Source organism: Molothrus ater, chromosome 12, assembly GCF_012460135.2.
Source record: "Molothrus ater isolate BHLD 08-10-18 breed brown headed cowbird chromosome 12, BPBGC_Mater_1.1, whole genome shotgun sequence".
Classification (NCBI taxonomy): Eukaryota; Metazoa; Chordata; class Aves; order Passeriformes; family Icteridae; genus Molothrus; species Molothrus ater.
In genome coordinates, this window is record NC_050489.2 from 6,890,488 (window position 1) to 6,914,045 (window position 23,558).

The 23,558-nt window shown below is 40.9% G+C and overlaps 1 protein-coding gene across 2 annotated transcripts; it reads left to right on the top strand.

Moving 5' to 3' along the window:
* The first annotated feature begins 342 nt into the window (after nucleotides 1-342).
* Nucleotides 343-21,530, top strand: LOC118691460 (uncharacterized protein F13E9.13, mitochondrial-like). Of its 2 annotated transcripts, XM_036390669.2 has the most exons (7): nucleotides 343-449; nucleotides 1,559-1,641; nucleotides 8,354-8,534; nucleotides 13,128-13,278; nucleotides 15,099-15,226; nucleotides 20,586-20,681; nucleotides 20,968-21,530. In XM_036390669.2, the coding sequence occupies exons 1-7, from the start codon at nucleotides 377-379 to the stop codon at nucleotides 21,018-21,020; spliced, it is 765 nt and encodes a 254-aa protein (XP_036246562.1). In that variant the 5' UTR covers nucleotides 343-376; the 3' UTR covers nucleotides 21,021-21,530. The 2 variants fall into 2 exon arrangements, with proteins under 2 accessions (XP_036246562.1, XP_036246561.1); XM_036390668.2 differs by having other exon boundaries at nucleotides 352-449; nucleotides 20,586-21,530.
* Nucleotides 21,531-23,558: the final 2,028 nt, after the last annotated feature.

Consider the following 23,558-nt stretch of genomic DNA (forward strand, 5'->3'; position numbering starts at 1 on the left):
CGACCGCGCACGTGGGGCCGCGCGCGGGCCGGGGCGGGGCCGCCGGGGCGCGGGAGCCGCGCGGAGTCCCGCGCGCGGCAGGGGGCGGGGCTAGGGGCGGGGCCTGCGGAGCCCGCGCGGAGCGGGGCCGGAGGGGCGGAGTCGGGGCGGGGCCTGGACGCGGAAGCGGCGGGAGCGGCTGTGGCACGTGGGACCTGGGGTGAGCCGAGCCGAGCCGAGCCGGGCCGAGCGGTGGGGCTGAGGATCCTGTCCCGGACTTGGTCCCAGCCCTGGCTCCCGGCCCGATCCCTGTTCTCGTCCGCGGTGGGAAGCGGGGCCGCCACCATGGCCTGCCCGGCCCGGCTCCGCTCACGCCCTCCTTCCCTCTCCGCAGGCCATGCAGCGGCCCGGGCTGTTCGGGCGGCTCAAGGCCGCGGTCGTCGGGATGGTGCACGTGGGAGCGCTGCCAGGTAAGCGGTGGGTGGGCAGCACGGCCGGCGGGACCCGGAGCCGGACCGGGTCTGTGTCGCTGGTGTCAGCCCTTAGCCAGCTGCGGTCCCCTGGAAGGCTGTCCTGTCACCGCCACCACCGGCCCCTCATGAGGCGCCGTCAGTTTGGGCGCGCCCCGTTTCAGAGGAAAAAAAGGCGGGAAAGTTCCGCACAGGGAGGCGGGCTGAGAAAACGAGGATTTGGGCTCGCTGAGCTCTGTGTTTCAAGCAGCGAGGGTCAGGGAGTTGCACGGATTGGCGGTGCGGTGGGATGGAGGTGGGATAGAGCTCTCCCATGCCCTTAGACGCAGCGGGAACCTCAGACAACAGGCGGGATCTGTTCCAGCCCGGCCTCCTGGTCCTTTCCAGGGGCTCAGGGTGGGCAGGGCTGCTCAGGACAACCCACCTTGCCCTCGACAGGCTGATGCCCGGAACGCAGGGTGCCCCAGAAGCAGCTCCAGGAGGCAGGGCCAGCTCACCCTGAGCTGGGCAATCAGGCCAGCTAACAGAGCTGGCACAGTCCCCATCTCAGACTCCCACTGCCTGACCTTAGGAGCCCAAATGTCAGATGAGACTTTGGTCTTCAGGCAAATTCACTGAACTCAACAAAATCTGTATGTGTGTATTTCAGCCAGGAAGATCAGATCCAATCACCCTTGCAGATTAAGGACATCTTTAACTGGTTTTAAACTCATGTTGTTTAGCATAGGTGTTCTGTGCTGACACAGGTCAGTCTTGCCCCAGTACAGTTTGTATTGTCTGGAGCATCATTAATGCAGGATAAATTACAAGTATGTGAGTAGCAAGCTAAAAGCAGACCTAGTGCAACAGGGGATTATATATATTATAAATCTAATCTTCAAATTTGGGGATTAGATTTAGGAACTGAATGGTTACAGCAGCTCTGCCAAGTTCAGCTAAAGAAAGAGGTGTCACTAAGGCATGTCACAAGGAGATAGGGCAGCCTTTGAACAAATTTGGCCTGAATGTCCCTGTGTGCAATCCCCATGGATGTCCTGGCCAAAGCTGTTACTGTCCATGGGTTTGATTTGTGCATGCTCTGGGGTAAACAGCATTATTCTTGCTTGCAGGGACACCAAGAAGTTCTCTTCCATTGACCCAGATCATTGATCAAGCTTGTCAAGAGGCAGAAGTTTACAAGGATGCTGGAGTTGTAAGTTTTGGTTTCTTTATTCCCATGAGGCCATTACACAATACCACTTCTGCATAGCCAGAATTTTAAAGTGAGCCTATAGTTCATCAAAAGCATCTTGAAGCTCATAGATTAGAGATGCGTAAATCCATGTTGTTTATTTCAACAGAGGAAGTAGGCCTTCTAGATTGCAAAAAAACCCCTAAGATAGTTATCACCTGCACCCAAAACAATTGAAAAAACCTAGATTCAAATAGTACAATTCAAGTTGGGTTGGATGAATCAAGTTAAAAAAAAAGTGGCTTGAATTATGGGCTGTTGCTGGCATTCAAGGTCTCTGGCTGTAGAATGCTTCATCAATCTAGTCTGACAAGCTGCTGTATTTTTAGCTCTGTGCAAGCCTCTGGTTTCCTGAGGTCGTGGAGGTGTGCCATGTGCACAGCTGATACACTGCATGCACACCTCAGGAACCTGGAGGGTGCAGGATCACCCCACAGCTGTGTTTGTCACAAAACAGCACAGATAATTCAGAATCTAAAAAAAAAGTGGCTCAAGCCCTTTTCTGCCCTCTCTAAGCCTCTCTCCAGGCCCCTGGCAGCAAACATGCCTGCTTTGCACGTCCAGAAGAGCAGGCCCAAAAGGCCATTCTCAGCCAGAGGCAAGAAGAGACTGCTGTCAGAATTGCTGTTGGACCTGAAGTGGTGTAGTAATCTTCATAGGTCAGTAGATTTTAACAGGGTGTATGTCCTTTTGAAAGGTCAGATATGTTTTAAACATTTCATTACACCTTGTCTTGGGGTGTTGATGTGCTTTTTCTTTCACCTGCCCACAGCATTATGAACGTTTTCTGGTGATGTACTAATGTCCAAGGTTTGAAAATGTCTTCAGTGAACAAGCAGTCGCTGGTCTGAGCTGCTGTTTTCAGAAAAACTTTATTAACAAGCAGGTTGAAGCATTTTTAATCTATAAATTAGAATGGTACTATACAGACAGAACAAAATTGAATACAAAAGCTTAGTTTAAAGAATGGAAGACCAAGGTCAAAATGCAAGACAAGTCACACAAGGCAGGTTATGGGCAGAGCTCTGGTAAGGCTAAACTAGGAGAGAGTGCTGAGAATAGAATCATTGAAAGGATAAACAGCACTGGGGTAAAATGATGGTAGTAAAATGGGTAAATGATGGGGTAAAAAGCCTAGTGGGTTTCAGTACCTGTGAACCAGATGAACATGTGTGAGATGTCCACCCAGTTAGAACAGTCCCTGAATGCAAGTTGAACAGAACAAGGAAGTTTTCTTCCTTTTCATTCCTCCTGAAAGAACAGGTGTGCAATAACTCTGTATTCTGTACTGTGCCTTTATATTTTGTTGTTGCAGTATCACCATGATCTACATCAGCAGAGTGGCAAACACTAATCTCTGCCTTCCTGTGCCAGAGGAAGTGCTTGCACAGATAATCTGTAACTCATAGAGCTATTGCTCCACACTGCAGTGCCTATTTGTCCATTTCCTTACATAATAATTGCACATTGAAACCTTCAACAGCAGGGGGAAGACACCAAATACTCCTGAAGGTGAAGGAAGGTACAGAAGCAGTTACTTCCTGCTGGCATGCACAAAGCTGGAGCAGCTTTGAGATAAGCTTTAAAATCAGTATTTACAAAAAGTTTTAGTTTGGCTTTTATACTTTGTCTTTTCAACAGTAGTACTGAATTCTGCAGTTCCTGCTCTAAATGGTTTACTTTTTCTGCAAGTGCATTGCAGTCTCTGAATATATCTTTAAATCTACCTATCAGGAGACACATGAGGTGAATGCAGTCATTTCTCTACACATTTGGACAAATTCAGGGCTTAGAGTTGTAATTAACCCATTTTCCCGTAGAAGTCACAGGAACATCAATATACTTCCACACCAGTCTTCATTCTAAAGGTCTGCACAGTGCTAGAGAATAGAACAGAACAGAGTTAGAGCAATATAAGAAACAAATCTTTATTATGAAGGAGATAAGTCTCAGATATAATCAGGAGAGCCTCCATAAACATCAATAGGATTGCTTAACACTTTCTGCAATTCAATTCTTTAGTTTTTTTGTGCTACTTTAAGAGAAATGCAAGTTTTCATGAGAGATGCTTTCAGGAGCTTCCCAGCTTTTACACAGAGGTCACTACTGCCAAACTATTCTGGAATGGGAATCTATTTGGGTTTCTTGCTCAGTATTCCAAAGAAACTGTCAAGCTGTCTATTTTTTTTTGTGGAAGAAGAGCTAGAGAAAGGGTTTTTTTTTCCCATGGATGTTTGTACTGACAGTGTTCCCAAATGCTGCCCACAGTAGCTCTTAAGAAGATACATAACCATTTGTTGCTATTTAGATGTTTACATATTGTCTCAAATTGTTCAAATTGGTGTTAACATTTAAAAATAAAATATATGGTCTTGCTCATTCCATCTGTGTTGCACTTGGAAGTAAATCCTGGTATATTCAGAGTAAGGTGACTTGTCTGGCACATTCACAGCTTCACATAATAAATATGAAAGATTTGTGATATTAGAGCATAGTAATGAAAACAAGTGAGTGCTCAGTTAGGAAGCCATCTGTGCTCAAAATGTATATGCTTTGTACTTGTGTGTTGCTAAACAATGAAATTCCCTAGACAAGATTTTATAAGCAGCAGGCTATGAGCCATTATAATCCCTCCAATTTGTACCTGCTTTTCTTTAAGGAAGAGGCAAAATGTATCTATTCAGGTTAACTTTTATTCCTTCCATGCAGCCTGGCTGACATTTGTTTTGGAGCTAGAAAATAGAGCACAGGTTCCCACTTGACTGTTACTGTTCCTGACTGTAGCTACTGGAGTAGCTGACATTAAAAACAGTTACTAGTATGTGTTTTACATTGATGTTTTTAAAAAATAAAAGAGTGGTAAGCCTATTGCTCTTATAACTACAGTGATAACTGGAATTAACAACACTTAGAATTTAATAATAGTGGAGACAGAATAAAGTAGTATTTCTGCATAGAAACATGTAGGTAGCTTTCCCTTTGATTACAGAGTTTAACATTTCAAATCTCAGCTGTATTACAGGAAAATAAAATAGCAGACAGCCTGCCCACAGCTACCATCTATGGCATGTGCAGGAGAACATGAGATAGCAGCTTACTTCTCTTAAGGCAGCAATCTGCTCTGGAGGTGAGTTTTTAAAGAAGTTGCTAAGAGCTGTGCTTACAAACAGCAATTAAATGCTCTGCAAAGGCACCTGATTTCCTCTATGAGGGGTGTGGGGTAATTACTGCTATTGTCTTAGTCCCCACCTGAGCCTGTATAATAACAGGGATGGTGGCAGGCCTGCTCCCTTTCTGGAGGAAGCAGTAGAGGTGCTGAGCTTGGAGAGGTTTCTACTGAGGTGCACAGGTTTGCAGGTAAGATCTTTCTCTAGGGAGAAGCACTGGGGTTAAAGTTGCCTGGGAAAGAGTTGTGTTAGGTATATGCTGAGTTAAAACTTATGCAATTGTTGCCTCAGTTGTGGTTTGTTACTGTTTTGGGGCTTTCCTGCTGTAATGTGTGAGGCTGAAGTGTTTTAAGAGGTTATTTCTGTAAGCAGACTATAGCTAAGAGATTTTTTTTCATATAGTTAGAGAGCTAATTAAAGGACCTATTTTTCAGCAGCTAACTGTGCTACAAAGGGCACTTCATGTGTAGCACTTCAGAAGTCTTTCAAAGTATAAAGGAAATACATTGCTTGAAAATTACTTATAATAAGGCTGTTGCACATAAGCAACACTTAAATTATCTTACTATTGATTGGAAAAGGAGCACAGAAGGCACTTGCAAGAGTTTTATCTCATACTGTCTATGTAAATCCTGCTTTGGAGGATATAATGCAGAAGCTGTTTCCATAGGCTTCTAAACCATAAGCTTAAGTTCCAAGAACTTTAATTTAGCATAACTGTTTTCTTTCCCCCATTTTAATTAGCTGTCTGATAGTACTGAAGTTTGTTTCCTATACATATCAAGTCAGTAAACACAAATCTGTGGTGTTATATTTTTATATAAAATATGAAAGAAAGCTCTGACTTAATGCATCTGTAATTCAGCTTTCTGTATTGCAGAACATATGTTGTTCTCTTTTTAATTAAACAAAGCATAATATGCAAAAGAACAGTCAGATGGTACCAAAAGAATAACACATTATTAAAGTTCTACCAAAAATATTCACTGTAACTGTGGACCTTGAGGCTACAGGAAGAGGCAGTTGCTGAAAAGTGAATATAGTAAATTTAAAGCAGGAGAGAGAACTGTTGCAATCCTCCCATATGCCTGCGATTTGAGTTAGAATTTAATGAGACACTTTTTATGTGTAGTACTATGGCTAAGGGTTTTTATAACTTATTAAATTAATTAATTCATTTATGTAGCTAATGGAATAATTTGCTTTATGCAAATCCAGAGCGGTCAAAGTAGTAGCAAGTTGTGAAAAGCTCAGTTTCACTGTGGAATTCTGCCAGCCCATTCTCTTGCTTTTTTTTTTGGCTACTAGTGTGGCTCTTCAGGAGCTGAGCATTTTGAAGCCCCATTCCCAGTTGCCTTTCTTCCTGTTAAGATTGATTCTTGACTGCCTGGAAGCCTGGGGATGCTGTTTTGCAGATCCTGGTTCCTGGCCTTTATGATAAGTGTGGAGTTTCCTTAATACCCAGATTTTGCTGAAATCTGCCAAGTAGAGCATTCCTGAGCCAAGGGCTTCCAGGCTTTTTGGCCTCAAGGAATTACCTGGTTTTGATGGCTTGTTGCATTTTTTGAATTTACTTTGTTAAAAGTATTTTACTTCTACATTAGTCCTTTTGCCACATGCAACTACTGACAACTTTGCATTCTTGCTGAGACTGACTTAATATATTTATATTTAGTGAGAGAAAGAGCCTACAGGGTTTCTCTTTCTGTTGGTACCACAAGGGATTCAGTAGCTGTGCCTCAGATACCAAGACCATTTGGTCATTTCAGGTTTGTTGGAGCAGTCCTAACCTCATTCCAGAAAAAATGACTAAAAATTGTGGGGTTTTTTGTGGTTTTCTTAGCACAGGTTGTCATCTTGGTCATATGGCTACCTCCCATCAGAGGTACAGAAGTGTGGATGTTCCATATTGAACTGGACACACAAACAAAGTCAAGTGCAGATGTTTTGACTGGTTGCCATACCTGCTGCTCTTTTGCCTGATTCAGGTTTTCCTGGGCTGGAATTATGTAATTAAATATGTTGGTGAATGGCATCGCAGTGCAAAGGTCTGATGTGGAGTGTCATCATATCAGGTCACCTTTTCCATTAACAGGTCACATCCCATTGCTTTTTAGGTAGCATATCTTTTGTGTATTTAAATACTGAGCTGTGAGTGATTTGGAGAAGGCAGCTGTGCCCTGGTGCATTGAATGTTTGCTGTGCTTGGACTGACCATGTTGCTCCACTGGATTATTTCCTTCTCACTTTTCCCCACCCTCTGTGTTGGGTGTTCATTTATGATGCCTGTGCCATAGCCTGTAATTCAGCCATTAAATGCTGACAGTATTTTATATCCTGTCTTATCTTTTGCTGCCAGAAGGGCTTCCACACTACAACAAAGATTGGAGAAGTGTCACATATAAAATATTATTTAAAAGGAAACTTTTTTTGTTTCCCCTTCCTGATTCTCTGTGTTATTAAGAACCAAGCTGCTATGTTTAATCTCTAATTGTATTTTTCCCCAAAAAAATGTTCCTTCTATTCTTGTTCAGTTACTATCTCTGTAAAAGGTAAAGCTCTCATTTTAAAGGATTAAGATGTGTGATAAAATTCCAGAGAGAGCAGACTTTATTTGCTATATATACAATTAGTTTGTCTATTAAACTTTTTGCATTTTTAGAATTAAGCTGGTGAGAAATATCTGGTTTTCTTTTCATCTTCTTACTGCTACTGCAAAATAGCAGGCATGGAACATGTTTCAATGCTCTACTTTTACTCTTGTTATTAATCCTTAACAAAATTATGTATTATCTGCAGTTGTTGCAAACTTTTTGGTATAGCCTATGCAATGATTAGAAATGTGTGTGGCATCAGGTAATGTACAAATTGTATCAGCAGAGTGTTTTATCATTGTCTATTGTTTGCTAGGAGTATGTCCATGTGGATGGAGAGGTATAATAGACAATAATAGCAATATCTTCTTTCCAGTAGTGCTGATTACAGAATGGGGGAAATATCACTAGTTCATATTATGGCATTTGGCACAATAACAGTCAAACAAAAAATTCCTTTATTTATCCAAAGTAACACTTATTTTCAGACATTAATTGAATTGAATATTGCCCTGATTATCTCAGAGTCCTCTGTTATCCGAACATACTCAATATCCTGTATTCCCCTTGGATAATTCAAGTTTGACTTTACACTATTTTTAATGAGGTATAAGATTTAACTCATTTGCCTATAGTTCACATTTTAGGATGGATCAAAGGAACCCAAATTGATGAATGTATAATTAAAATCACATTTATTTCTCGCCATTATTTCACTGCAAATACCACGCTGTTGATGAAAGCACTTTTATAAGTGGTTGTGTGCATCAAATGCATCAGCACAACTTGCTGTAGCTAATCCTCCCTCTGAAGGAAAGCCTCTACACTTGTGTGTCTCAGTGCACAATAAATAATGGTGAACTGGCCACGTTTGTGCAGTGCAGTGATACTTTTTTCTCATTCTTTGCCCAGGATGGGTTGATGCTGGAGAACATGCACGACGTGCCGTACACAGTGAGCCCGGGCCCGGAGGTCACCGCAGCCATGGCTGTGCTTGGTGCTGCCGTCAGACACAGCTGTCCCCGTGTCCCTCTGGGTGTCCAGGTGCTCTGTGCTGCCAACCAGCAGGCAATAGCCATTGCTCTGGCTGCAGGTAATGCAAAGGGCTCCTCAGGTATTGCTGCTGTTGCTGTGGCGTTCACTCTCCACAAGCTGGCATGGATACCATGGAAAGCTGACTGTGCCCTGAAACAGCAGCAGTTAGGTTCTGAGAATGATGCCTGCTTGATTAAAGTGGTGGTGCTTGTGCACTGCTTCAGTTGGAGGCTGCTGAAGGCTGCCACCACAGCTTTCTAAAAGTAAAACCTTTCAGGTAAAACCTGTCTAAATGTAATCATTAGTTTAAATCTGCTGGTGTCTAAAAGCCCCCTTCGGTGTAACTCTTATTTATTTCAGTTATACTATATGTGAGGATAAATTTAACCCATGGGGGTTAAGCATCCTGTTTCAGCATCTATTTATATGTTGTTGCTGCTACTGTTGTCCATGAAAACTAAGTTTTCGTTGTCATTTGTAATGAATGAGTAGAATGAAGCTTTTTATAGAATGACAAAAATTGAGTGTATAGATAGCCAAAGTACTTAAAATTAAATTGCCTTTGGGGGAATTAAATATAAATTAATCTATCCTTATTGCATGAATCCTAGCCTTAACTAAACTTCCTGCTCTTACTGTTTGCTGAAGCAATTTTAGTTTTTCATTTGTAACCCTCCCCGATGTAAAGGTGTAGGCTGGCTTAATATGGAAAGCCTGTACTTCTAAATTCACAAAATGAGGGTTAATGCATGTTTTTGCCCAAATTGACTGTCATTATGCTAAGGCTGCACATTTTTGCATGTACAAATTTCACAGAACCAGGTAGAAGATGCTGGTGTTAAGTGAAACTTAAGGTGTACTTCAGGTACAACCATGCAGGCTAACCCATCTGCAGTGGCCGTTTTAATTATGCCTAATATGTTCTAAAAGCTTTAAATTCTTGTTAATAGATGTCTTTTGAACTGGCATTTGTTTTGTGAGCTTTAAAATCAGATGTTGCCATTTTCAAAGTATCTAGCCAGTTGACAAATGGAGAAAACCTCATTTTTATTGCTGCATTGGAACCTATATGAAAACCTCAAATCAAAATGGGAACAGAAACCAGTTTTAGTTTTTAGAGGTTACTGCATGTGGGCCATTTGAGGTACATAGGTATTTGAAAAAATAGCACATACCCTATTTTTAAAAGCAATCCTTTGAGGAGCAAAAAATCATCACTAAATAAGGGATATGGTATGGGAACAATGTATTTCTCTTCTTTGCAATTATTAATGAAGGGGAGAATTCCTGGAGGGCTTGGGTTTTGCTCAGCTCCACTCCTGTTCTGCACTATTTCCTCTGTAACTGTGGAACACCAACCAGGAAGGGCCTGTGTTTAATGCATTTCATTGCACTTCTCTCAAAATTATTGTCTCAAGTTCACTGAACAGGGAAGCAAAAAGAAAATCACTTTAAGCAAAACCATAGTAAAATGGGTGCTACCTTGTAGGTAGCAAATCTTTAAACAGCTTTTCTGTAGCAACTTAGTGGTGGCTTTAATGTCAATACAATTTTGGTAGGTAGTTATTAACAAAGCAAATCCTGTGTGCTCTCACTACAAAAATAATTTGTTGAAGGTGTTCTAGCTAAAAACCATATGTAGCATCTTCTGCCTTCTATACAGTAATTTCATTTTCCCTGTGGAGATCCCTGTCTTTTGTGGGAATAACTGTTCTTAAGAGAACCACACAGGGCATTCATAACTGGTCTCTAGGAGAGGGTAATGATTTTATTTGGTAAAGGGTGGAGGGACATCCACAGGTCTGCAGTGTCACTAGGAGCTCAGTTAGCTTGAGCAAGGCCTGGAGGGTCCTGTGCCTGGGTGAGCCTGGGGCACTCACCATGAATCAGGGCTCAATTTTTAAGTTTATCTTATCTCATAAATTTAGAAAACAGTGGTTCAGTTGGAAGGGACTTTAAACAGTCATCTGGTCCAATTGCCCTCTGTACCTGAAGCTGCCCTTTTCCCTTTAAGAATCAATGATTGAAATTCCAGTTCTGTATCAGCCTTCATCAATGATGATGACACAGTTGATAGCTGATTAATGAGGAGATATCCCAGATCTCTCCATGTCCTTTGCAAACACAGCTTTGCTGTCTGAGCCCATTCCTTTCCCTCCTGCACCAGCAGAGTGGGAATTCACTTGCTGTCATCCACGACACTGTTTGGGTAAGACAGAATCAGGCAGAGCTGTGTGCTATGGTTTTTGCTGCCCTTTTTAAGTGCCACCATATTAATGCAGTGGTGAGGGGAGGCAGCTCAGCTGAGAACTGCAGCAGGGAGCACCCAGAGGTGCTGTGAAAGGTAGGGAATGTTGTGGATCCTGCTGGGAGAGCTGCTGGAGCCCCTGCTCCTGTGCCTGCAGCCCACCCTGAGCACAGCAGGAGCTGCTGCAAGACAGTGTCCTGAGAAGTAGTTTTGTAGCACAGACACACTGTGCCTCCAGTGTCAACAGCAGACAAAGTCAATGAGTTCTGTTTATTAGTTTTTATTGGATATTCCCTATTCTTGTTTTCCAGTGAAACTACAAAATGTGATGTTCCCATATAAGTCAGAAATGGGACTGCCTGTTAACTATTCAATGGCTATTACTTTTCAACTTGCCAAATGAGAAAGTAAGCAGTAGTATCATTCTCACAATTTTATGTGCATAAAAATGCATTCATTAGCAGAATCTGATTATGGCTTCATAAAACAGAAGGGTAATGATATGGTGCCTGCACCTATTACACTTGGTTAAAAATTGTATTTTCATGGCCTCCAAAAACCCAGACTGAGAGTGCAGCCTTATTAAACTAATTACAATCCAATGTTTAGCAGAAAGTCTTATATTACTGTACTAAGGAAACGCAAACCAAACATCAACAAACAAGGTGGCTTCAATAAATGAAATTACTCAATGAATAGCTCCTGTCCCAAGTTTAACCTTGATTGCTGTGAAAGTGTCATGTCTCTAGGCTCACCCACAGTTTTATGATTAGAGAAACAATTATTCTTATATAACTCTGAATTGTACGTAAGCTTGGGTGATGTAATGAAGCTGTGGCTTTTGTTCCTAGATGTAGAAACCTCAGTTTAGCTATTTGCACTGTGTTTATCACCCAGTGTCTACAAGCACCTGCAGTGGTACTTGTGGCACACTCTTGTCTTGGATCCTGGGAATACTCTGTGCTTTGCACTAATCTCAAGGCACAGGACAGCTTGCATTTGATTTGGCATCCATCTGTGATGTTTCTTGTGAGCTGGAGTCTGTGTTGCTAAGCAATGCAGGCTCTTCTCTAGCAGGCGTAAGCTTCTGTTTCTGCAACTTCAGGGCTTTTGGAATGAAACTGGAATTTTAAAATAAACAGACACCTTGTCATTTGGTAAATAAATTTTCAAGATCAGCTATGTTTATAGTTGGAATGTGCTAAGGTAATGCCTCTGTTGCCTAATCAGTTGTGGGTAGGGTTGCATTCTTGATGACTGTTTCCACATGCATTGCTTTCCTTTGAATGATGTCAGCTCTAATTAAATGTGCATCTGACTCCAAAGCTGGAGCAGTAGCAAAGCTTCAGAAGGGCTTGGAAGACACCTCCAAAGCAAACTGGAAGAGCAGCAAAACTGCACAAGATGAGTGCAGAGCTTTTACAAAAATGTGGAAAAGAGGCAGGTTTTAAGTGACAGTTCAAGGCTATGAAAGCCAGGAGAGAAGTGGGGATTGCAATAAGGGAGTCAGAATTAAATCTTGTGCCTCACTGCTGTGGGCTTATTGCTCTGTGGTCCAAGGCTTTAGTCTTACAACAGAGATATTTCTGGGGAGATAAGGCTGTGGAGGGGGAGCCCTGAATGTCAATGGCTGGCCCACATGAAATACAATTCATAATCTTCCTCTTCAGTATCCATCCCACAAAACCTTCCTAGTGACAAAACTTAATGAATATGGTGGAACAAATGTTACTAAGGCATGGCAGAATCGATGGAGTAGAATGGCAAATGTTTGACTCTTCCTAAGCCTTTGGCACAGCTCTAGAAGCAATTTGTTGATGTGGTGCTGTGTAGGAAACACATGCTATGTTCAGATGGAGTCACATGGGCTGCATATAACATGCTTCAGGCTGTGTTTTCTTGCCTAATTTCCTAAAGAAAGATGACAGTGCTATTCCTCTGTGTCTGTAGCCTGGAAAGGGGGAAGAGATGCAAGTTAGTGACCCTTTTTGGAGAGAAAACATGTCATTAGAATAATAGAGCTGTGTTTTGACCCACCTCCTCCTCTGCATGGCAAATCATGGCAGCAGGCATCTGGGCAGGGTGTGCAGCTGCCTTTTCTGAGCCACACAGGGACAAACTGAGGGGACAGAAGGGGACCAGGGGCTGGGGGAAAACTGGTGGGGTCAGTGGGAGAGATGGGAGCTGAAAGCAGTGAGATGGGAAGAAGTCAGAGAGAATAGGGGCAAAAATAAAGAATGGAAAATATGTGGGAAAGTGAGGTGGGTTAGTCCTAGAGCACATGAAACAATTTGTGTTGGGATCAAATAGGAAGGGCAGTAAGGTGGATTTTCATTTGTTTTTAGTGTTTTTCTTTTCCAGTTCTCAGTTTCAGGCTAAAATGTTGCTTTTGACTATTTTCAGGTCTTGATTTTATCCGGGCTGAAGGGTTTGTGTTTTCTCATGTGGCTGATGAAGGGATTATAAATGCCTGTGCAGGTGACCTGCTACGATACAGAAAACACATTGGAGCAGACAACATTCAGATTTTTGCTGATATTAAAAAGAAGCATAGGTAAATACAAGCAAAATTTTATGTAAATATGAATACAATAATGATCTTCTATTTTTCTCCATTTTCTGGGGTTTTTTTAATGTCAATTTTCTTCCAGGAAAGTTAATTATATAGGGAGAAGTTTATTATTTAAGCACAGACTTGCAGTGCTGTAAGGGGATACATTTAAAAATAAATTTGCAGCTGTAAGTTGCTTTATCTGTGATGTTTGTAGTTGTTTAACCTTCAGGTTTTCAGTATGCCAGCTATGAAAGCCTTGCATCTGGTATTGAGACTTTGTATGCATGTGTAAATGTCTATTATGTTTAAAGAAGTTTTGTTTCTGAAAGTTAGGTATCCAAGGTTATTTTTTAGTTATGAAGGCAGTTGCCATATAAAAGCATCCAAGTGATCATAGTTTGGCATTTTAAAAAGCTCTTCTCTTTCTTCTCCTTCCTGCCAATAATACTGATTCCTGCTACTTAAATCAGTGCTGTCTATGTAAGGGTTATGTTCTATGATTATCAAACAGAAGGAACTTATGACAGATAAATCCAGTTTCTTTTCTGCTTATACTTTATCTTACCTGTCACATGGTACTTTCAGCTATTTAGATGTCACTCTTTGCATTTGTTTTTTTTTTTTTTTCCTCCCCAAAGAACTGCTCAAGTGCTATGTATTATACATGCTAAATAACCTAATTAAAATGTTTGTGTGTAGTATGTGAGCAATCATGAGAATAATCAAGTTTGGAAGATCTTAGATATGTAATAAGCAGGTAATAAATTTCAAAAGAGAAAGGAAACAATGCAGTGTAGTGGTCAGATGAAGCTTTTCAGGTCCTTTCAGAGCAGTTTCTTTCTGATTATTTTTTACATATGTATATAAATGCAAATACACTGCATTAGACTTTCTGTAAATAAAATTGCATCATGTCATTTTTATTTTTAGTCTTGACAATTGAGGAATTGATATTTGGATTTTACTTCCCGTTTTTCAAAGAATTGGCATTTAAGAAAGGCAGAGAAGTTTTTGTTTCCTGCAGAAACATAAACTCAGAAGGAAATGCTGAAGGACTTCTTGGTTGAACTTTTTAATGTAGAAAAGTGCAGTTTCCACTGAGAGCTGCTATGCTCCTTTTCCTTAAATGAGGAGAAACTGTTCTTGTGCCATCAGCACTCAGCAGTGCAACATGTTTGCCATAGCCATAGTTTTCTATTTAAATACAGAAAATCCAACATTGTTGGGTGTTCAGCCAGCAATGGCTGGAATTCCTTCCAAGTTTGGGACCACATAAATTAATAGTTACTACTGCAATAGGTTTCAGACAAAGTGTGTCACCCATACATCAAAGCCTGCTGTTGAACAGCTGGGATGCAGGTGTAATTGATGTTTGTAATTGCTGTGTAAGATGATTCCTGTGGCTATATCATAGGTATTAACTATAATTTCTGTTATTGGACTTGTGGAGGTTGTTGATTCTGCCCTATCTGTTTTATGAATGAGGGCACATCCACAACTCCCACTTGAAGTCAGAGAGCTCTGTGTGCTCAACACTTCTGAAATACAGGTGCTTGACATGTAAGCAGCTGTCTCAATTGACACTTGGTGGTTCACACTTAGCACTCACTCTCTAGAGCCAGGAGACCCGGAGCAATCACCAATCAATGAAGGAAAAGGTTGGTTTTTCACTCACGCTCAGGTGGCAGTGTCACCTGCTGGCAGTGTCACCTGCCAGTGTGAAGCTGGACACTGCTAAAGCAACCTCTGGGGGTTCTGGCAGCAGGGGGTGGGGGCACAGGGCGTGGGTCCCTGGTGTGTGACAGGCTGTGTCCCTGCAGTGCTCACGCCCTGACGGCCGATGTCGGCGTGGCACAGACGGCGAGCGCTGCCCAGCTGTTCCTGGCCGACGGCGTGGTGCTCACTGGCACGGCCACCGGGCACCCCACGGACCCCCAGCAGCTGCAAGGTGAGCTGGGGCACCAGCCTGGGCAGCAGGGACGGGGCAGGAGCCAGGTGAGCCCCAGGGTAGCAGGGAGGGGGCAGCTGCCAGGTGGGCTGGGACACCAAGCTGGGCAGCAGGGAGGGGGCAGCTGCCAGGTGAGCCAGGGCACCCAGCTGGGCAGCAGGGAGGGGAGATGCTGGAGACAAGGAACTCTCACTGTGGTATCACCGAAGGGGCATCAGGACAGACAATGGTGACACTGAGACTCCATCATCTGCAGGCATGAAAAGGCACTTTATTATTCAAAATCCACAGTTCTTATAGAAACAATGGTGGACCTTTAGGAATCTTCTCTCATTATTGGTCAAGAAAGGACAATTCCTTCTTGTAAACATCTTTGACAGAGATTGCCTGCCAGGTGCAGAGATTGAGATAATAATTGTTTTAATTCTTTCTCTGAGCTTTCTCACAGCTTCCCAGGAAAATCTGGGAGAGCTGTGTGTCTCTCTGTTCAGAGGTTATGTGATACCACACTATGGGGTTTGATTTGACCAGAATGATCATATTTGAGTGTTACTCAGATGAGCTGTGGTATGTTTCTATACAACAGTTTGGCAGGGCAAAAATGATAATTATTCCAAGCTTTTATAACACTGAGTGATGCTGAGGCTGAAAGAAAATACTGTTTCATTTGTAAGAAGCCCTAATATAAGAAGAAGACCCTAGAAAACTAGCTATACTAGAACTAGCCATATTAAACTAACTAGCTAACCTTAAATCTTTCCATTGAAGAGTTCAGTGTTTTTATCTTTCACAATGGAAATGAAATTCCTGCAAGAAAAGGGACATTTTGATAAGGCAGCATTCCAAACATTAATACCAGGGAAAGTACTGCTTGGAAGATTTTCAGAAAGAATACAAATTCATTGGTAGACAGGAAGATATTAACATCAAAATAATTTTTAAATAGTGTGGACTTTTGTCAAGGGAGACTCATTTGACCTATGAGTTCTGACCTTTGCAGAAGTGCTCTGATTCTTGATATTTTTATATTAGCATCAGTTTGGGCTGTGTTCATGAAACAGTATTGCTCCCATGCTAGAATTAAAGTTCTATCATGGGGACATTCAGTTTTCATCACTAGTTTTAATTTAGATCAATGGCTTGAATTTCAATGTCTCACTACATAAAATAGAATGTGTATTTTTTTAGGTTTTGCTTTACCCAACACGTTGTAACTTGGCGTGTTTTGAAGTTCCAGTGCACTGTATTGTATTCAACTTAAGTTAGGAGATCAGCATGAAAAACATACTTTACCTGTCAGAGATAACCTGGACCTCAACAGGTTGTAGTTGTATCTTTTGTGTTGTATTTTTGTATCTTTTGAAACAAGATAAAATTATTCAGTGTTTTCAGGGCTTTATGTATATCACACATGCTTAAGAGCATTTAAAATGAATGTTGAACTTGTTAAAATGGTTCTTATTTCATACATATTAAACTTTTTGCTAACAAACCAGATTACAAATTGCTATGCCTCAGTCACCAATCTTCAAAAGAAAATGATGGCTTGGTGTGAACACTGAGCCTCTTGAATTAGCTGGGTCTTTTGGTACAGCAAATCAGAAATGATACGTGGAACAGGTGATACTGGAAGCTATCTATGCCTGCTTTAGAGACTGCAAAATTTTGTTAATCTTGAGATCCATCCCTGTTTGTACTTAATGTCTCCGCCGTTATTAATGCAGATCAAATCACTTAAAAAATATTTGATATGTCTTTAGGCAAAATCCTAGGTTAAATTCTGCTTTCATGTGTGCACGTGCAACCTCCATTGATTTACAGCATCAGAGAGCAAAACCTGACCTGTAGGCCCAGATGCATTTTTGTTACAGGACCCCAGCCAGACAGAACCATAGCTTCTGCTTTTCTTTCATGTGAACAAACTTGTCAGTCCCTGTCTCTTTCTCTTTCTGGGTCCAAAGAACAAAATTAATCAGAGTTGGCAGCTGTAATGAAGTACACATTAATTCTGTGTTTGGATTTGTGTTATGAAAGCAGGAGTGTGCAGATCATGGGTTTATTGTACTTAGATCACAGCATTTTGGATGTTAGCAGGCCCTCTCATGAGAAAGATGTCTTAAAACAGGTAAGAGAAGAACTTAAAAATTCCACAGTATAAAAAAAATGACAAATTAGGCATATCTATGTCAGGAGATTCTTAAAAGGGATCAGATCTACAGTCTACAAAGTTGGTGTTGATGTGAGTGAGATTTTGCATTTCAGGAATTTATGCAGCCCTGGCAGTGCTGTATTACAGTGATACAATTGGGCACCTTTCATCACACTGCAAAGCAGCTCTTGAAAGCAAAGCTGAAAGACAGATGAGATTTTTGTCATGTCTCTTTTTCAGCTTTGTTGTGCAGTAATATAGAAGTGGTTTTGTCTTTGTGGAATTGATTGATTTGTGATGGGCTGTGGGAAGTGTTTCCCTGTCAAGGCAGAGGTGTGTGTTCAGTCAGGTTTTGTTTGCAGTTTGTGTTGCTGCCTTCTGGAGGCTGGCAGGCTCTGCTCCAGGGCTGCCTGGGCACTCAGGGCACCAGAGGTTGAGGGAGTATGAGGTCTGAAAAATCAGAATTCATGTTGTTAAGGAGCAAGAACTATAGCTGAGCATTTTGAATTCATTAATAAACCATCTTTTCATCTAAGAGGTTATAGAAGTTCCAGTTTGCTGCCTTGTGGAATATTCTTTGGTTGGATGTGTGATGTGTGAACCCATCAGGTTTTTGCTTGGGCTATAACTGCTGAACTACCTGCTTTGCATTCAGTTTGTATTTTGAGTGACCAAAGCTTTGCATAATGACTGCTCAGTTATCTCTTTGAGCAAAACAAAGTGTCTCAGCTGAGTAACCTGTGGAAAACAGGTACATAATGAAACCCAACAGCTGGCTGTGACTGTCACCTCCTTAATTACTGTTCATAAAAGGGGCCTCAAGACTGGCTCACCCCCTCTCATCTTTTGATGGCCAAAATAGAGACTGCTGCCTGTGTGGTACCCTCAGAGACAGAAAAAGTACTGATCACTCACATCTCCAGTTCAAGCCCTAAATTTAATGACAGAGAAAAAGTCCTTTGAATTAAAAACCTAAAATGTGTTAAGAGGGGAGCATTACCATAAACATAGTGTTTTGTATGGTACAGTGATCACTGCAATGAGAAAGCTGTTAGAGGAGAGTAGTCAAGCAAGTTCTTGGCACAGTGGTGCTTATTTTTACACCACTCTTTGCCATTGTTTTCAAGCTAGGAGCACTTGGCCTTTATTTCATGAAACTTGTGCATACCACAGTTTAAATGCTTTCATTGTGCTTTGCAACCAAGCACGATTTTATTAAAGACCTGTGTGCAGCTGTGCTGCCACAAGAAAGAGCACAGTGCCCTCTAGTTACAGTCCACTGGAACAGAGAAATCTGTGTAAACTTCAGCATCTTGTTACTGTAACATCACAAAATTGTCTCCTTTTTCTCACTGTGTCAAAAAAAAAAAAAAGAAAGAAAAAAAGAATGCCAGGAAAACAGAGATTTGAAGCAGAGCTCTGTGTTTAGAGATATTTTGACAGTGACTGAACATTGCCACACAAAAGCACATCTCACTGCTGTTGCTTTATTTTCTTTTACAGGTTAGAATTTGTATAGCACAGCCAATAGACAAATCACCTTCTACTAATCAACTTTAGGCCCTGATGTGCTTGGAAAGGACTTAAAAGTAGCATCTGTAGCATACTTAATGAGGTAACACATCTCAGTGCACACTGAGCACTGCCTTTGCCATTCTTCACATTGTCATTCTGGATGGATCTGCAGCCCAGGAGATGTGTGTGCAGTCTGTGTGCCACGTGTAGATCACAGCAGCACTTGATACCTTCCCACTTTGGAAGCTTTGGCTTGTTCTGGAGTCTCAGGCTTCACTGGGTTTTTCCCTGTGCCCAGCAGGGCTGAGCTGTTGTCTCAGACCCATATGAACTTGCTCTGTTGAATTATTTGGCTCTTTGTTTTTCCTGCTGATGTGAAATAATTATGAAGCAACTCCCTGCTAATGTGCTTTACGCACTTTTAAGAACAAATATTGACTTGGAGCCTGGTCCCTCTGGGGATTCAGTCAGGTACTGTCACAAATCTGTGGTCAGATGCACCTTAATTGTGTGCTGGTAGTGATGTAAAGCAGATAAGATAATCCTAAGAGCATATAGATACTATATAAATAAAAATAAAATTTAAAGTAAATAACCTGTTTTTTAGAACAGGATATTTGTAATAATGCTATAAGTAACTAGAAATTAATTATTTTGTTGTTGTAAGCAGAATGACTAAGAATATCAAATATGCATAGAAATATGTTTTAATCATATATGCATGAGCCATTTGATTTGTTATATATTTTCAGGAAGGGCTGTGTTGAATGGTATTATTTTTGTGTTAAAATCTTTTTAAGAGGGAGTTATTGTTCCTAGATGGAAAAATGGTAGAGCATGTGACCTAAAAAGAGATTCAAGAACATTTTAATTGATCCCCTTTCTTCCGTGAAGTAGGAAGGTGATAAATAATTAGTCTTCCCTGAAGCATAATTAATACGTTAGGCTTCTGATGAAACTTCATTTAAACAGTGTTTTGAAGCAGACTTTTATTTGTTGCATGTGTGCTTTCCCAAGTTACCTCAAGTTATAACTACCTTGCCATCAGCTTATCACTAATTAAGCCAATTTATATGTTTTTAAAGGTTAGAAATAATGGCTCACAACATTCCTCTAAGGGATGAAGCATTCAGTCCTATGAGTCACTCTTTGGATGGTCAGTTTGACATAAAATGATAAGAAGGCTGCTTAAGTAATTCTTGAACTGGGCTTTTTTTTCCTCCTCCCAAAGCTAGTACTGCATTTTGAGCTTTGTTTTTGTCTGCTTCTCCTCTTGAAACCAGGTAAAAGATCAGAAGATTAAGTAACACTGTATATAGGAAAAATAAGAGGCTTTTTTATTCCATTGTCATTCCTCACACTGATAAAAGACCACTTCTCTTTCTGGCTTTTGCTTTCTGGCAAAACTAGCTGAGCTGTCAGTGGTAATTGTATGATCCTTGCTCTCTTTCATACAAGCAAATATAGGAAGTATTCCAGACAACAGAATGTAAAAAGTAAGATTTTTTTTTCTCTTTAGAGCTATAGGTGTTTTTTCTAGAGAACCTGTTTCATTCTGCAGTAGAAGTAATAAATACCACAATCAGAAATTTCTCGATATATTTGTTTTTCTGTTGAAAAACTAGGCAAATTAGAGTCTTTATGGAGAGAGTTTCAGACAGGAATTAACCCTGATTTTGGTTTTCTTCTCCTCAGAGGTTAAGCATGCTGTGAAGATTCCTGTGCTGGTTGGGTCTGGAGTGACTCTGGAGAATGTGAGGAATTACTTGGATGCAGATGCTCTAATAATTGGTTCGTATTTCAAGAAAGAAGGATATTGGGCAAATGCTGTTGATCCTGACCGAGTCAAGAAATTCATGGAACACATAAGTAAACTGAGGGAATGAGTTTGTCAGCAAACACTGTTTGTTTGTGTTTGTTTGTAGAAATGCAGTGTGGTGAGTCCTACAGAATTAAAGCACAAATGCGTGGCCGAATGGCAAATAATACCAAATAAAAATGCACATCATCTCCATAACTAGCTGGGAAGTTGGTGGCATACTGCACAATAACCTGCTGCTCTGATGTTTGCTTCTAGGCAGCACATTTCTGTGGTGCTCAAACCCACCATCAATGCAAAGCCAACTCTGAAATCTTGTGTGAGATATTCTCTCCTGTAAGGTAAATGCTTATGGAGTTTAAGAATTTTTAGAAAATGTTCATCACAGGTGAGCTGAGTTCTGCTTTGCCTTTAAGTACAATAGGATGCCCTAAGTTTACAGCTAAAAGTGTTGTAAATTGGACAAGTTAATTAGCCTTTCAGTTTCCCCATCTGTAAAATGATGATAATAGCACCTACATCACACAGGGGCCATAAGACATAATGAAGGAAAGAATGTACAGCACTTTCATCTCTCTAAATTAAGGACTCTTTTAAAGTTCAAGATCATTATTTTTTCATTAGAATTGTGCATTTATACAATTGCTACATTTTTGTAATACCACACAAAAATTTAAGATAATTGGGGTATTGATTTACTTACAATACTTATTAGAGAATAAATGTAAATATTTAATTACATTTAAATAGATTTGGAATGTAGTCAAAATGCTTTTGCGAAAACTGGAAAATTTAATAAAGGTTTATTATTTTTCAGCAAACACCTGCAGCTTTGTACCTCTCTAGACTAGTAATAGTGATGTAAAAAACTTTCTTGGAATACACAAGGTATAATTACAATAGAAACCTTTCTACCAAAGCCACAGGTAAACATAGATTTTTCTTTTTCATGTAAAATGTAGAGGAAAAATATTACAGTCTCACTATGTATGTTGTAAGAGAATCCCTTTGAATTTGATCCTTTAGCTCTAAGGAATCTTAAAAGAACCCAAGGAATACCTGTTATGTCATGGCTGCACAAAATGTGAGCATTTATTTTCATTCCTTGGGACTGGGAGCTCAGTTTGTCATCTGGGATCTCTGTTTTTCCTTGACGTGTACACATCGGGCTTGTGCTGATGCCAGTGAAAGTGAAATTGTGGATATCAAATCAAACATACAAACATGGGTTTTGTGGCAGCTGGCAGAGCACCCATGCTCCTCTGAACAAGATACATCCTCCTTCCAAAGACAAGAAGATTTTCAAGGTACTTAGTTTTGTTAACATAATGGTGATTCCAGAACATCACAGTATGAGACTGTCTTCTCAGGTTTCTTTTTTCTGACTGGTCTGTTTCCCACATGACCCCCACCAAAAGCAATGGAATCTCTTTGCTGTGTTGCCCTGCTGGACAAGATATTCTTTGGGTCCTGTGGCAACCATGGCTTTTCTTCCTTTTTCTCCTAAATGCAGTGACACAGCTTCAATGCACAGAAATCCTTTCAGGTGCCTGGTTGTTGTGGCTGGCACTGCTTTGTCAAAGTTCACATTTACACAGGCACTTTAAACCTGTGTGATGAACCTTCCCTCAAACCAACAGTTGTGTCCCAACCCCATCCCTGTGGCCTTACAGGGCTCAGGGTTCTAGCTGGACCCTAACCCAGCTTGTACCAGCCACACTCAGGGGGTGGGGAAGGGAGAATTGAGGTTATCTCCCTCAGTCCTTGCTTCTGCAGCTCACCAGGCTCTTGGTAGAGGCAGTTAAGGATCATGAAGATGCTTTTGGAATTTTTATTCCACACAGCCACAGCATCTTTGCCAGGTAAAGCAATAATCTGCTTTAGTCTTACAATTCCTAGTCTGAGTAATGAATGTTATTTTATGTCCTCTGTATCATGAAAAATGCCATATTAAATTAAAATGAATTCACTTAGATACTAGTAATATCAATCTGCTTAAATCAGTACATCTGTTTGATCTTTGTGCATTTAGGACTGTTTTGTGTATGTTTCCATACAGCATTGGACAGGAGATGCAGTGAAGGTTGTCCCAACAGGTATGCACTTTGGAAGCTATTTTCAGTAAACCTGTGAGCTTTAAAGGCTGACATGCAAGCAATGAGCACTGGTGCTCTAGAGCCATAAGGGTAAAAATCTTTAGTCAGCTGACAACTACAACGGGTATGCTGATAAGGATTGTTCAGTGGTGATAGTTTTTTTCAAAGAAACTGGTGCCTGTTGTCAAAAGTCACATTCACCACTGTGAGTATAAGAATTTCGTGTTTGCCAGTGTGTTTCTTGAATTGATTTCTACTTACATCCTAAAAACTCAGAAGTGCCTGAAACTCAAATGGGTTTTCATCTGAATAAAAGGAGGGGGTAAGTGAGAACTTCCTCAGTGCTGTATGCAAGGTCCAAAGGCAGTGATGTTATACTGAGTAGTTGTTTAAGACACAATTATACACAGTAGTTGTTTGAAACAGAAGCCTCAATGAGCTGGTGTGATACTCAGAATAATGCAGTGAATACTGTAGACAGCACTTTCACTGCCAGGATTTCATGTAACACACTGTGTGAGGAACACCAGCACTTGTGGAAGGAACAGGTCATAATTTGGGTCTGTATTGTTACATATGAAGGGTAAGTGCAGAATTTAAGGAACAGAAGTAAAGGAGAGCTGATTTTCAAGCCTGAAAATGTGACTGATCACCAGGTCTATATCATTCTTTGTGCCAAAAGTATTTGTCTAGCAGCATTAAGCATCTGCTTGCCTGTTTCACACAGATGCTGTAAGTAGAATTTGACCTTTT